At 41.2% G+C, this 15,462-nt stretch overlaps 1 protein-coding gene across 5 annotated transcripts in view; it reads right to left on the bottom strand.

Moving 5' to 3' along the window:
- Nucleotides 1-15,462, bottom strand: part of DGKH (diacylglycerol kinase eta) — a 172,687-nt gene that overhangs the window by 17,779 nt on the left and 139,446 nt on the right. For 3 of the 5 annotated variants that reach the window (XM_082053712.1, XM_082053713.1, XM_082053716.1), the window contains 7 exons: nucleotides 13,597-13,710; nucleotides 13,173-13,307; nucleotides 11,621-11,787; nucleotides 9,594-9,699; nucleotides 7,933-8,025; nucleotides 1,027-1,146; nucleotides 546-654 (listed from right to left, as the gene is read on the bottom strand). In XM_082053712.1, coding sequence (XP_081909838.1) covers nucleotides 546-654; nucleotides 1,027-1,146; nucleotides 7,933-8,025; nucleotides 9,594-9,699; nucleotides 11,621-11,787; nucleotides 13,173-13,307; nucleotides 13,597-13,710 — 844 coding nt within the window. Of the gene's footprint in view, nucleotides 1-545; nucleotides 655-1,026; nucleotides 1,147-7,932; nucleotides 8,026-9,593; nucleotides 9,700-10,519; nucleotides 11,354-11,620; nucleotides 11,788-13,172; nucleotides 13,308-13,596; nucleotides 13,711-15,462 lie in introns of those variants that run through there. The other 2 variants (XM_082053715.1, XM_082053714.1) reach the window with 2 other exon arrangements.

The following is a 15,462-nucleotide window of genomic DNA, read 5'->3' as shown; positions in this document are numbered from 1 at the left end:
TGGGAAGAGAGGAGAGTGGAGTTTGTTCAACTTCTACTAATTAAAAAAAATCAATATTGACTGTCATGGCTTTTTGTTTGATTTGTCTAACTTGCTGAACTCAAAACCCATCTGAAATTTAAGAATAACTGGTTAATTAAACCAGTGTGATAAAAGCTACTGTGCACCTTCTGAAACTAACCTGAAAAACCGGAACTGGAGCTTCACAGGGGGAAAAAATGTGTTTACCTACGACTTGTATTGCTACGTGTTAATCACATGTAACCACCAGCAAAGACACAGGTCGTGTCACATGACGAAACTATCTAAATATTTTCTGAGTAGTTCTTTGGTTCATTTGGAAGTCTTGGGGTCTTACTGAATGCTTTCTAAATGCACTGAAAGAAACCTTCATCCTAATGAAGATGTCAGTTAGCTCAGTTGCTTTTCACTTTGACTACTCTCAGGTAGAACGCATCATTTCAGCTCTTAGTAAAAAAAACCCAAACATAAAACCACATTTTCCCCAAACGCTACTATTTTTCTTGTAATTTCAAAACACATACCAGGCTGAGGGCTGGTCTTATGCTTCTGAACTTTTTCTTTTTTAAACTTTGGCACTATGCGAAACACTGTACTTCTATTGTTTCTTTTAGCATAATCCAGAGAGGGATCCTGCATGAAAGAAGAGGCACAGTTATACTTAATTAACAGAAAACAACAGTGACATTACATGCTTAGTTTATAATTCATAGTTAACTGAAAAACTAATACAAAATTTTACTTTCATAAAGAGCAACGTCGGGATTCAACTCTATACTTATTTCATATATATGTTTCAAATAACCATTCGAAACTTTCACATTCACAAAAGGGAACAAAACACACAAAAATGCCCTAAGCTTAGAAGCTTGTCCACAGCAGACAGAGAGGTTTCAGCATCACTACTGAAATTGTATCTCCAGATCATGAGGGATTGTAACTTACTCTTCCCTATCAGAAGAAAATAAAGTTCAATTAGAAACAGGAACTATTAATCAAACTCACCTCATCATCATTAGGTTGAAAAACATAATAAAGCCAAGGTATCTCAGCAAGTTTTCTCAACTCTATTTCCACGCTGTGCAAAGCATCAGACAACAGCTCTTCATGGGGAGCTTCTAACTGCTGTTCATAAACAGGCCAGAAAAATAGTATCTTTAGTTTTGTTAACGTATAACATTTAAATTTGGATATGCTGTTACTATACACAAACAGATTACTACTTTGCAGTGAGTGTAAGCAAACAGTGAAAGCAAATAATCTTAGCAAATTAAATTTTCCTTCAGAGACACATCAGACCACCCTGACACTACATTTAGTATGGTTCCAACCACAAAGGGATGACTGAGACAGCTCAGTCTCTCGGTGCAGACCAGCTAGACCTAGCTGTCAATCACTGTCATCATTCACCACACTCCTGAGTCATAGAACCATGGAATCATTTTGGTTGGAAAAGACGTTGAAGATCATTCAGTCCAACTGTTAACCTGTCAAGTCCACCTCTAAACCATGTCCCCAAGTACCTCATTTACACGTCTTTTAAACACCTCCAGGGAGTCTTCAGAGAGCAGAAGCTATCAGGTAACACCAATACAAGAACAGACTAGAAATTGAAAGGAGCAGCACAAGGGCAGATAAAACCTGACCAGAAAAACAAGAACCTGGAAAATCTTTGTATGAAAAGCAGTGTGAAAAAAGAAATTGAATAGAGGCTAGTAAGCCTGAGTTATTGTTTGCAAATGTCTTCATATGATAGATGGCTCTCTCATGGTCAAGTAAGAGGAAACGGATCTTAGCAAAGATGCTCCATTCCCAAAGGTCTTCAGTGGTGACACAATACCTGCACCACCCCTTCTAAATAGATGAGACATGGAGTGACAGCCACTGCTGCTGGCTGAGGGTGGGAAGAAAAGGGACCAGGCATGGAAGAGGGGCATGACTGCACCCCCAGATGGGAGACAAAAAGCCAGACACATCAGTAAAGGCCAGAGGAAAAGAAAGTGGAGCAGTGTAAAAAACGTAGGACTTGCTGACTTAGGGGTATTTGGCTCTATCAACGCTTTGAGAACCCCATGGGGGTGGTGCCAGTTTTCCTTAAAACCCTGGTCTGAAAACCATTCTGCAGCTGTTGTGTGAGACAAACCTGTGAGAAAAAGGTAAGGCAAACAGCTGGCCCCTGGCAAAGCTGTTTTGGGCTTACCTGGGGTTGCTGAAACACCATTTTGGGTGCTTGGAGCTAGTTGCTTGCAATCACTCATAAAGCAATCTGAACATCTATTTCTCTCTTTGAAGTAAAAGTAGTCCCAAAGCAGTGCAGAATATCCTTTTGAAAGGCTCTAATTAAGCTATATCCTAGTGAATGCATTTTTAAAAAGGAGTTGTAAGAGAATCTTTGATCTCTAGTGCTGGAAAAAGATTTTGACGTTGTTGGGGTTTAGAGATAAATTACAAGCCCCCATTAATTTATCCTACCTAAAAATATATTTCCTTTGCTTCAATCATTTGCATATGTGACCTTTCAAAGGAGAGACCAGCTTTAGTAAGATATTGCTGTTTAGTATAGTGATACTGGAAATATAAGCTCCATCTTGTTATTCTGTTCTTTATTCTGTTCACAGAGTTCAGTGCCTATAAGCAGATTGATCTTTCTTTTGCCTTCCTTTTTTTTTCAGTTTGAACAGTTCAGTTAATTTGGAGCACAGTGGGAGACCCACTTGTCTTTGAAAAAGTTACAACTCTTCTTGTGTTTCATTTCACAGAATCACAGAATCACAGAATGGACTGGGTTGGAAAAGACCTCAGAGATCATCGAGTCCAACCCTTGGTCCAACTCTAATCCATTTATTAGATCATGGCACTAAGTGCCATGTCCAATCTCAGTTTAAAAACTTCCAGGGACGGCGAGTCCACCACCTCCCTGGGCAGGCCATTCCAATGCCTGACCACTCTCTCTGTAAAGAATTTCTTTCTAATATCCAGCCTAAATTTCCCCTGGCAGAGTTTAAGCCCATGCCCCCTTGTCCTATTGCTAACTGCCTGGGAGAAGAGACCAATCCCCACCTGGCTATAACTTCCCTTCAGGTAGTTGTAGAGAGTGATGAGGTCACCTCTAAGCCTCCTCTTCTCCAGACTAAACAACCCCAGCTCCCTCAGCCTCTCCCCATAGGTCTTATGCTCAAGTCCCTTCACCAGTCTTGTTGCTCTTCTCTGGACTTGCTCCAGCACCTCAATGTCTTTCCTGAACTGAGGGGCCCAGAACTGAACACAATACTCCAGGTGTGGCCTCACCAATGCAGAGTACAGGGGAAGGATCACTTCCCTTGTCCTGCTGACCACGCTATTTTTGATACAGGACAGGATACCATTGGCCTTCTTGGCCACCCGGGCACACTGATGGCTCATGTTGAGCTTCCTGTCAATTAGTACCCCCAGGTCCCTTTCTGTCTGACTGCTCTCCAGCCACTCTGCGCCCAGCCTGTAGCGCTGCAGGGGGTTGTTGTGACCAAAGTGCAGCACCCGGCACTTGGCCTTATTGAACTTCATCCCATTGGAATCAGCCCATTTTTCCAGTCTGTCCAGATCCCTCTGCAGAGCCCTCCTGCCTTCCAGCAGGTCGACACTCCCTCCCAACTTGGTGTCATCAGCAAATTTGCTGATATTTAAAAAATATTTAAGTCACCTATTTTATATAAATGAACAAAGCAAATAATTCTCTCTTTCTCAACAAGCACTTATCTAATTGCTTGATTCTCAAAGGAAAACATTTCACATGGGGACCAAAAAACTCTCATCTGATGGTGAGGAAGTGTATACCTTGACAATATTGCTCCTGAAGTAAACAGTGACATTGTGTTAAAGGAAGAGTCAGCAATTCAGAGTAAATTCTCTTTCCACAACCCCTTGGAAAAGGTTCATATTTCCAAGGTGGAAATTAACACTATGAATGAAACAATGAAAATAAAGGATTTTTTTTCAATTCCTTCCCAAAGGAAATTTTTAATATGAAAATATTTTATTTCAGTGAGCTTGGGTAATTTCATTCAGTTGAAATGAAACATTCTGCCATACTTCTCCCTTAAGACACTGGAAAACTGAGCTCTGTTCTAAACTGGAAGTGCTTTCTAAAAAGCCAAAATTGAAATAGTGTAGTTGGAAAAATATCTAGACAAAAAATAGTATGTTTTATTTTTTACAAACTTATTTCATCCATAACCATCTGGGAGATTCCACAAATCAGCTTCATTGTCCCCTGCCATCCTATCACTAAAAATCCTATTTATAGCTAATTCACTATTTGTTTTCATCTAGCTGTTTTATGAACTTTGTTAATCATATCTTACAGAAGGTGGCAGGAATCATAGTTTCCTTGTGTATGTATTTACATTTATTTTGTCTCCTTCAGGAGCCATAATAGAAAAACTCAAGAGCCATTAAATGGCAACAAAATAAAGCTTACCAAGTAGTATCTATAACAAAGGCACCAATTTACTGCTATCAGGAGCTTTGATCACAGAAAAGAGGGGTGAGGGAGAACTGAAGAGACAAAAAAATAAACAGGAGGATACTAAAGAAAGAATATCTGTCTTTGTCAGATGAGAAAGATAATTTGGAGAGTGTATGATGGCAGCGGCTGATGCATCAAGGAAGACCTGATGTGTCTCTATTTTAATCAAGAAAGGGACCAACATACATGTAGCTTCAGTATTTATAAAATACATGACAATAAGGTTAACCAGGGTGTCTTGTTATTGTGACTGTGAAATACTGTTCTAAACAAGCACAACGTCAAATGAGTGCAATGGACAACTCTGGAAGATTATCTCATTATCTTCCAAATTGCCTTTTTATTAAAAATGGGTTTGATGCAGACGCATGAAGACATCTGCACAAACCATAAGGAGAAGCAAAAATAGAACATGTAAAAATCGAAAATGGACAAATGAATCAAATTAAGCTTCAGAGCCTGAACAAGGGACCGCCCCCCTTCTAATGCACCCCAGGATGCCATTTGCCTTCCTGGCCACAAGGGCACAGTGCTGACTCATGGTCATCCTGCTGTCCACCAGGACCCCCAGGTCCCTCTCCCCTACACTGCTCTCTAATAGGTCATTCCCGAACTTATACTGGAACCTGGGGTTGTTCCTGCCAATATGTAAGATTCTACACTTTCCCTTGTTATATTTCATTAAATATTTCCCTGCCCAACTCTCCAGCCTGTCCAGGTCTCTGGATGGCAGCACAGCCTTCTGGCGTGTCAGCCACTCCTCCCAGCTTAGTGTCATCAGCAAATTTGCAGATAGTACACTCTAGTCCCTCATCCAAGTCATTGATGAATATATTGAATAATACTGGTCCCAGTACTGACCCTTGAGAGGTCACTAGACACAGGCCTCCAACTGGACTCCACCCCATTGACCACGACTCTCTGTCTTTTTCCCTTCAGTCAGTTCACAGTCCACGTCACTACCAGATCATCCAGACCACACTTCCTCAGTTTAGCAGCAAGGATGCTGTGGGAGACTGTGTCAAATGCTTTACTGAAATCAAGACAGACCACATCCACTGCTTTGCCATCATCTATCCACCTTGTTATGTCCTCATAAAAGTCTATGAGGTTGGTTAAGCATGACTTCCCCTTGGTGAAACCATGCTGACTGCCCCTAATGACCCACTTATCCTTGATATGCCTTGAGATGGCACTAATGATAAGTTGTTCCATGACTTTCCCAAGGATGGAGGTGAGGCTGACCGGTCTACAGTTACCTGGGTCCTCCTTCTTGCCCTTTTTGAAGACTGGAGTGACATTTGCTTTCCTCCATTCCTCAGGCACCTCTCCCGTTTCCCAAGACTTGGCAAAGATGATGGAGAGTGGTCTAGCAATGACCTCAGCCAGCTCCCTCAGCACCCACGGGTGCACCCCATCAGGACCCATGGATTTATGGATGTCCAGATTGCATAACTGGTCCCTAACCCTGTCCTCATCAACTAAGGCAAACTTCTCCACTGTCCTGACTTCCTCTGGGGCCTCAGCGGTACGGGGCTCCTCAGGACAGCCTCCGGCAGTGTAGACACAGACAAAGAAGGCTTTCAGTAACTCTGCCTTCTCTGTATCTTCTGTCACCAGGGCACCCACCTTGTTCATCAGTGGCCCTGCATTGCCTCTGGTGTTAGTTTTATCTGCCATGTATTTGAAAAAGCTCTTTCTGTTGTCCTTGTCCACTCTCATCAGGTTTATTTCTAAGGAGGCCTTAGCTTTCCTAGTTGCCTCCCTACACCCTCTGACAACAGCCTTATATTCTTCCCAAGCGGCCAGACCTTCCTTCCATGATCTGTAAACTCTCCTCTTCCACTTGAGTTTGTCCAGCAGTTCCCTGTTTAACCACGCAGGTCTCCTGGCTCCCTTCCTTGACTTTCTATGTGTCGGGATGCTCTGATCTTGAGCTTGGAAGAAGCAGTCCCTGAATGCTAACCAACTATCTTTGGCCCCTTTACCTTCAAGTATCCTTGCCCATGGGATTTCCCCCAGCAATTGCTTGAAAAGGCCAAAGTTGGCCCTACTGAAGTCCAGGGTTGCGATTCTGCTTGCTATTCTGTTCCTGCCACATGAGATCCTGAACTCCACCATCTCATGGTCGCTGTAGCCAAGGCAGCCCTCAACCTTTACCGCTTCGACCAGACCCTCCTTGTTAGTGAGGATGAGATCCAGCAGTGCACCTCTTCTAGTCGGCTCCTCCACCCTTTGCATCAGGAAGTTATTGTCAATCCTCTGGAGAAACCTCCTGGACTGTGGCTGGCTGGCTGAGTAGCCCTTCCAGCAAACATCAGAGAAGTTAAAATCACCCACAACAACCAGGGTCTGTGACTGTGAGGCCACTCTCAGCTGCCTGTAGAAGGCTTCATCAACTTCCTCATCCTGATCTGGTGGCCTGACACCCACAACAGTATCACCCCTGCCAGTCTGCCCCTTAATTCTCACCCATAGACTCGCAACTCGCTCCTCATCTGCCGTTGGACAGTACTCAATACATTGTAGTTGCTCTCTCACATAAAAAGCAACTGCACCACCTCGCCTGGCTGGCCTGTCTTTCCTGAGAAGGACATGGCCATCCATCACCACATTCCAGTCATGTGAGCTGTCCCACCATGTCTCTGTAATTGCCACCAGGTCATAATCTCCTGCCCAAACACAAGTTTCTAACTCCTCCTGCTTATTCCCCATGCTGCGTGCATTGGTGTACAGGCATTTCAGAGAGCAAGCTGAGCACACCAATTTCACCCCAGGGGTACGGGAGGCCTCCCAGTCTTCACCAATTCTAGAGTGCTGGCTCACTGGTGCAAGCCCAGCTACAACCCCATCCCCCTTCGAGTCTAGTTTAAAGCTCTCCAAATGAGCCCTGCTAATTCCTGTCCCAGCATCCTTTAACCCCCGTGAGATAAACCTTTCCCACGCATCACTGTCCGGACTGGTGTCTTATAAAACCAGCCGTTATCAAAGGATCCAAAGCCCTGCCTGTAGCACCAGTCTTGTAGCCAAACATTTATGGACTGAATTCTTCTATTCTATCCCACGCTGGCACCCGAAAATGGAAGGAGGGAAGAGAAAATAACTTGCACCCCACACTCTTCTACCAACTGTCCCAAGGCCTTGAAATCTTTCTTCATTCCCCTCAGACTATGGGATGCAGCTTCCTCCCCACCTGTCTGGAAGATCAGTAGTGGGATAGATATCTGAAGTGAGATAAGATGGAGGCCAACCTAGGACAAGAATTCATAACTCATTCCAATCCAAACCAGAAATGCAGTGCAATATCCTCCAATCAGCCTTACAGAGCCAATTTAAAAAATCAGCAAAGAACAAATCACAGATAATCTGAATGAGGAAATATAAACCCATGTGTTTTGTGACCTTACCAAAGGAACTCTGCCTACTAGCAGAGATTCAGTCTCATTATGTAGGGCCTTCACATTCACAGCTATCTCCATGGCAGTATTTCTGGTAAGGCTCTAGGGAATAAAAAGCATGAAAATTATTTGAAGTGAGGCAAGTCAGACTGAGAATAAGTACTTTGGGCTTACAGCACAGATCTTAAGTGTCTTCTCTTAGAAGGAATGCATCAATTTATCTCTACACTGACAACTTCCTCAGCACTGAGAAAAAAACAAAAATGTAGTATGAATTTATTGTCTTTTCCCCAACTTCATTTAATCTGACTTAATGCAATCCTGAAGATCAACAAGTGACCAGCCACCTGTGAGATGTATTCACAATTTTTATGGATGACAAAGGCCAGCAGAAAAGTTGTGGGCGTCATTTAATGACTGTTGAACCAAATTGTTCACCTTATCCTTAGCAGAAGTAAGCTGTTATCCATATTTCAAGAAGGTTAACTAATATATTTACCATATGAAAATTTAGGTTAGATATAGACAGCCTCTACCTAATGAATCTTTTTTTTGTGTTCAAACCCTGAAAACACCCAAATTGTCTAGTGTGAAGAGACAATCCAGGAAACTAATTTCCTCTCATCCCCTTTGCATTCTCTGCATAGTGCTTGGATAACAATTAAGCATGAAAACTTCCACAAGAATTGACCTATATGTAGTAACATTTGTTGAGCCTCTGTCATGCCTCCACTGTGTGTCTGGGGACTTGCCCACATAGTTGTTTGCAAGCAGATGTGAACTTAGCTTACTTTGCCGATTTTTTTTGCTGTTTGCTGGCCCAAGTTTGCTTTATTCATGCTCAGAGCTACATTAGTACACCACCTCACTTGATCTATTAAGCACTGCTGCTGCATCGCTTTGGGATGATCACCCCTGGCTGTGGGCCAACGTTGCAGATGAGGTGAATTCTTGACTGCTTCCAAAAGGCAACAGACACAATCTTACTGTGCCACTCATCCAAACTCCCTATCTCCCTTTGACTGCTCACTTCTCCCTGCAACAACACCCAGAAGGCCCGCATTTTAAGTGTCATTAATGCCCCTTTCTAAAGTCCCATGTTCGCAAAAGAGAGTATCAGCTGGGGAGGACACTGATGAATGCAGAAACTATATCTTCTGCCTTCTCAGGTATCACATTGACCTAACATCAGGAGGGGACTCTCCTCTTTAATACTCTTCTGTAAAAAGGCAGTTCTCCTAACTCCCGTTCCTGGTACTATTAATACATTTCAGAATGATTGAGCATGATCTCTACAAATTCATCAGCTATGGGGCGTTCCTCTGTGCATGTGAAGGGTTGAGATCCCTGCTGCTACACAGAGCAGCACCTTCAAAATCGGAACTTTCCCTTTACTTTCACCTTAGAAAAAGTGGCAAAAAAGGGGAGAAGATACAGCACCCATTCATCTGTTAGGCAATTTCATTTAAATTTGATCATCTGTATGTATATTTAGGAGCCTTGTTTATCAAAAATTTCAAGAATTATCATCCGACTTTTTTTAATACGGACACAGATAGTACAATACAGCTCCCATGTCACAAGCTTATGCAGGCAGATATTATAGCTTATTTCCTTATACAGATGCTATAACTTATTTACTTATAAATAAATCTCTGTTCTTCTTTTACCTCAGGAAACCTCGGGTTGGCTTTATTTAATGCATGCGAACACGCATTAACAGCATGAGCAAGCTCCTGCTCCAAGAGGCCATGTATTTTTGCAGCTTCACAGATCCTACAAAAATATTAAAAAAAGAGAGAAATATTTCTTACTCTTTTTAAAGAAAAATTCTGAAGAGTACACAACTTTATCAGATGAGAAAATATACAAAGATATGTTTCACAAAACACTTTCCAAAAAATACAGTGCTTTATAACAAAAGTTGAAATACAAGTATCTCTTCAAGCAACATGGCACCTCAAGTAAATGATATCCATCACACAGAAGACTTATTTTGCTATGAAATACTGAGACACATTTTTTCGTCTTAGAACACAAATGCTATGCCAAAATTGTACCAAAAATGTTGGGGCTTTTAATTTAAATAAACAATAGAGGAAAATCTTGGCACATTAAGATAACTGACTTGAAGTTATTTTAAAAACCATGACACCTTTTTCACAAGGCATATCCTTCCGATGTGACAGTAAAATGGGCTGCAATTATCTGAGATTCTGGGAGGTCCATCTGTAATTACAACCTCAGGGTCACCTCTAGAACAGTAAAGTTTTTAAGCTGTCTTGGCTAAACTTCACTTTGGGTACTTTATAACCTAAATTATTCTTCTATAACTACTAAGTCACCAGTACAGTTTATGAAAGGAATATGTAGTTCTTTAACTCCTTTCTTATCAATGCAACTCAATGGATTCCTTTCAGTCTCCTTCCAGTGGTGCCCAATGATAGGATGAAGGGCAACAGGCACAGACTGAAGCACAGGAGGTTCCATCTGAATATGAGGAGAAACTCCTTTACTTGGAGGGTGCCAGAGCACTGGCACAGGCTGCCCAGAGAGGCTGTGGTGTCTTCTCTGGAGACATTCAAAACCTGCCTGGACACATTCCTGTGTGTTCTGCTCTGGTGAACCTGCTTTAGCAGGTGGGTTGGACTAGATGATCTCCAGCAGTCCCTTCCAACCCCAACCATTCTGTGATTCTGTGACATACTCCAAGAACTGATCTTGGTGCTTAAGATAATTTGTGATCATAATGAACCGAGTAGCAGCTTTATAAAACGTTCCGATTTTTTAAAAATGCATTTCTTAAAAATTTTAGTGTTTTGTTTGGTTTTGTTTGCTTATTTGTTTGGTTGGTTTGTTTTTTGGTTTTGTTTATTTGTTTGGTTTTGTTTGTTTTTTTAAATTTTGTGGGGTGGTTGGTTGGTTGGTTGGTTTTTGTTTTCCCCCTGTAGAAAGTTCAAGTGTGTTCTTTATTAAAATACTTGCATCTCAGAAAGAAAGTAGTTCTTGAAAATAAGCAAGGCTGTGGGATCAGTTTTATACGATCGGCTCACCATCATCTCAGCCCATTTAAGTTACTGAACTGTCCAGGGACAGAGAGATGAGTATTTTGAGCATTAGGAATGAAACAGAAAGCTGGCAATGTGGGCTCTTTAAATGTTGATGTCTTTACTGTTTACTTGTACAATATTTTAAGAAAACTTTCAGGTTTATTGAAAAATGCTCATCCTTTTGAAATTCTGAGTAACAAGGATTTAAAGAGAAATAAGGTCAGGAGAAGTTAAGGTCAGGTGGATAAATCCATACTTTTGACTTCTAAAGTTGACTTCCAAGGGTTTTTTTTCAAGAAATATGTATTTGCTTTTGCATCAAATGAGAAGTTACAATCAAAAGCCTCTCTGCAGAGAAGTTTTCCAGTTTTCCATTTCCACTGCTCTTTCGGAAAGTTGGTTTTCATAAGAAGAAAATACGAAAACACACAAAAATAAAATTACAGAAATACCTAAGAAAAGCATACTTAAACAAGTTGAGCCTCAAAAATAAGATAAAATCAAATTGAAAAAATTAAATAACTGATAGAGTGGCAACTAAACGTTAATCAGAAAATGGAAAATATACACTTCTATGTATGCATTTGCATGAATAATTCAGTCTTGGTGTACAGGCTGCCAATTCAAACTTATTAATTTTACTGTACCTGGTAATAAGTTCTTCTGCAGCTTGTGAGCACAGCTGGATCTGTGCAACTTCTTCTTCTGCAGCCAACTCAACAGCCTGCTGAGGGTACAAGGGAGATCGAATGACAGGTTTACAGGAATCATACTTCTGTTTGTCTTCCCAAGACTTCAGGGTGTTTTCAAAGGCCTAATCAAAATGAATTATACATTCAGTTCACAGCACTTGGAGTATTCTTACTTATTTTAAAAAATAATTTTATGCACATTTTAATTTCTATAAGATTTTAATTAAAATTAATTTAACAAATAACTTTTTAATTTTATACAAATAATACAAGCCCTATAAATCATACAAACTCTACAAATAATGACATGAAACTCAATATTATTGAAACTTAATATAGAGAATTAGTAACTTCTGAAAGCTCACTTTCTCTCCCTGCTTTATCCTCAGTAAGCGTCTTTCAAAACAATAAAAACACAAAGGCAGTGATAACACAAGCATGGATAGTAAGATCCAAATCTGAAAGTAATAAAAGATTCAAACCTGAAAAACGGTGTGAAAAAGGTAACAAATTTACTAAATATAGTTCAAATGCTATTAATTGCACCCTAAATTCAGCATCCAGTTACTGGATGGAGAACTGAGGGGCAGTTACACCTTCCACCCAGTAATCCCACACAAGCATGAACTCTCCCTGTAGCTTTTGACTGGGTTGACTGGGCTCTGCTGATGGCTCTTCTGTCTGAGACTGGGTCATGGGGGAGAGGGAGGATTAGTGGGACGGAGAGACACAAGAGAAATCTGCAGAAAGTCATTCTGAAAAAAGCTATAGAGCTTTGCTTTCTCTTCCTGAGAAGGAAGGAAAAGAGGGAGGGAGGCAGGAAGAGAGAGAGAAGGTGAGAGAGAGAAAGAGAGAAAGAAAGAGAGAAAGAAAGAGAGGAAAAGAGAGGAAAAGAGAGGAAAAGAGAGGAAAAGAGAGGAAGAAAGAAAGAGAGAAAGAAAGAGAGAAAGAAAGAGAGAAAGAAAGAGAGAAAGAAAGAGAGAAAGAGAGAAAGAGAGAAAGAGAGAAAGAGAGAGAAAGAAAGAAAGAAAGAAAGAAAGAAAGAAAGAAAGAAAGAAAGAAAGAGAAAGAAAGAAAGAGAAAGAAAAAGAAAGAAAGAAAAAAGAAAGAGAGGAAAGAGGAAGAGAGGAATAGAGGGAGGGAGGGAGGGAGGGAGGGAGGGAGGGAGGGAAGGAAGGAAGGAAGGAAGGAAGGAAGGAAGGAAGGAAGGAAGGAAGGAAGGAAGGAGATAAAATCTTGACCATTCTTACTATACATTAGTAAGAATAGAGGGATAGCACTAATAAAGTGATAAAAGCTAAGAAAGAGCTCTGTCACTTACACAAAAGAACAATTCTCTATCCAACTTATTACAGAAATTATATAACTGTAAGTAATTATAGAAGTTATGTAAATAATTAAAAACATTTTTGTAAGCACTGTTTTTCGTTCATGTTGTAACTGAATCAAATTATTACAGAAACCAATGTTAGTGATGGTATCTCATAACACACTTTCTGCAACATACTCTGTCTCGTGTTAGCATCTGAGCTCTGTTTTTATGTATGATCTTAATAACTCCTGGGGGCTGGATCCATGCCTCTCCATCGACTTGCACTGGAACCCCTTCATCACCAAGTATGGTGATCTTCACAGACCGACACTGGAAGAGAACAAACACATTATTTTATAGAGCAATAAATATTAATGAAACTGACGGGCCACCTGAAATATCTTAATTACTAGGAGCTGTGGCTTCCCTCCAGGACTGCGTCAAGGATGAAGTGCTTTTATACTTCATTCATCATGGAAGACAATTTGTTACCCGTTAAAATTAAAACAATGTCAGCACTTTATTAATGTATAGGGTGGTGGTCATCAAGAGTACCGCTACTTGCCAGTGTCCCACGCTGCTGCCAACCATGTTGCGTGCTTTGAAGTCAGAGACAAACCTGAGCTATCCTGTGGTGCTGCAGTTTGATGACTCTGGACACTGCCATCTGCATGCTGCCAAATACCGCAACAACTTCCAAGATTTTATCATCGAATGATGGAGCCCCAAATATCTGAAAGAAAAAGAAAATATTCCATCTTTGATGGTTAGTCCAGTGCTTAGATTGCCTGCTCAGTGAAACACAGATTCATTTACAATTTGTTTTCAACATTTAAATACTCTTATTTACTGCAGAATAACTACACTTCCTCTCAAAAGCCACGGGAGTGAGATGCCATAGACAGTAGGCAAATATGATTTAAAATAGCATTTCAAATATCTGAATGACAGGGCATATTCTTATAAAGGCAGGATGGCATGTTTCAGCGTGCAGACTAAGAAATGTTTTTCAAGGCAAGATGAAAGGCCGATTCAAATCTCCGCTTGGTTAACGTCTTTCGTATCTAAGAGGTGCTTGAAGTTAAGAGGAGTAATGGTGTATTTTTTTCTCAGAAGTGCTTATCTTATATTCTGCATTCTCTGGAAACCAACATCTGAGTCCACACTCGGCTTTGTTAAGCACAGCTTTCATACTGAAGAGGATCTTGTTTGTACTGTATACAATTATCCACTGTAAATATGAAAACAGCTTCTGTGTGGAACAAACATCCTGATATCCAGCCAAAATACCAAATTTCCATGAGCTTACACAGAGCACAGGAAGTCTCACAAGTGCCATTGCCAGCTGGTGCCCTGCGGGGGAATTCAGCCACATCATGGGGCAAGTCTTAGGCTTGAGTTCAACTGGGTCTGGCAGGAGGTACCGCACTAAGGTCACTTGACCATTTAATCCCAATATGCAATAAGGAGCAACTAGGGAGAAAAATCATCAGGAAAAATGACTCCAGTAAGAGCTTATTGGGTAGAGAGATCACCTCTCTAGATGGTTCTCAGACCATGTCAGCTGGTGTCATGTGCAGAGCGAGCTGCATCAGAGACACCTGAGAGAAGATTTCCTGGAGATGAGGAATACAAGGGTGCAGATCCAGGACTGTGTAATCTAGATAGCGTCTGCAACAATGGTTTGGGGAGGGAGAGGATGCGGAACAGGCTGAAGGACTTTGATCCTTGCTGCCCACCAAGCCAGCAGGAGCCTTCACCTCCATGCAGTGAGCGCTGGCTCTGGCCAGGAGGCTGAGGAGGCCTTCTCAGGGAAAGGGTTGCACAGCACAGTTGCCATAGTTTGGTGCCACATCCAGAGCATCCCAGGCTTGCGCAGATAGGTCTTGAACAGATCGGTGTCAAAGAATAAAAGGGCAATTTCACTTGGTCTAGCATGTTTTGAAGCAAAAGGTTTCTCCATCTGAGTTTTTCCAATTTCCATGGAACTTTTTCCGTTTTCCACATGGGGATGTGAATGTCTTAAAAAGAGCAAGATGGTGATTCTATTATTCTAAGGTACAAAGTATGGAGACTCCTTGATCCATCTTTAGCAGCTATAACTGACATCTACTGGGATAGTTCTGCATGGATTAAGAAAAAGTAGTTGTACAATTTCATGATATTTTGTGTTTCCATTTTAGTAAAATGATGGGCAAACCACAACACAATCTGCTGCGTCTCTCCAACAGTAAGGCATATCCGTACTGAAAAACAACCATACTATTTTATTCTTTTTTTAATATAAAGCCAAATAAGTCTCTAGAGGTCAACATTTAAGGAACAATTCCCTCCTTTTCTGTTGCAGGTCATGTTTCCAGCCTGTCTTCTGGACACTAAAAAGCCACGCCTAAGCAAGCCCTGCTCAAGTTGGTCAGCATGCAGCTGCCCTGCTTGGCTCAATTATGTTTCAGGAATAGTTACATCTGTCAAGGCAAGGTCTTTC

The sequence above is a fragment of the Streptopelia decaocto genome (genome assembly GCF_964273445.1).
Source record: "Streptopelia decaocto genome assembly, chromosome: 1".
In the NCBI taxonomy this organism is placed as follows: Eukaryota; Metazoa; Chordata; class Aves; order Columbiformes; family Columbidae; genus Streptopelia; species Streptopelia decaocto.
Note: the sequence above shows the minus strand (reverse complement) of the source record. Positions and strands in the feature narration are given on the sequence as shown.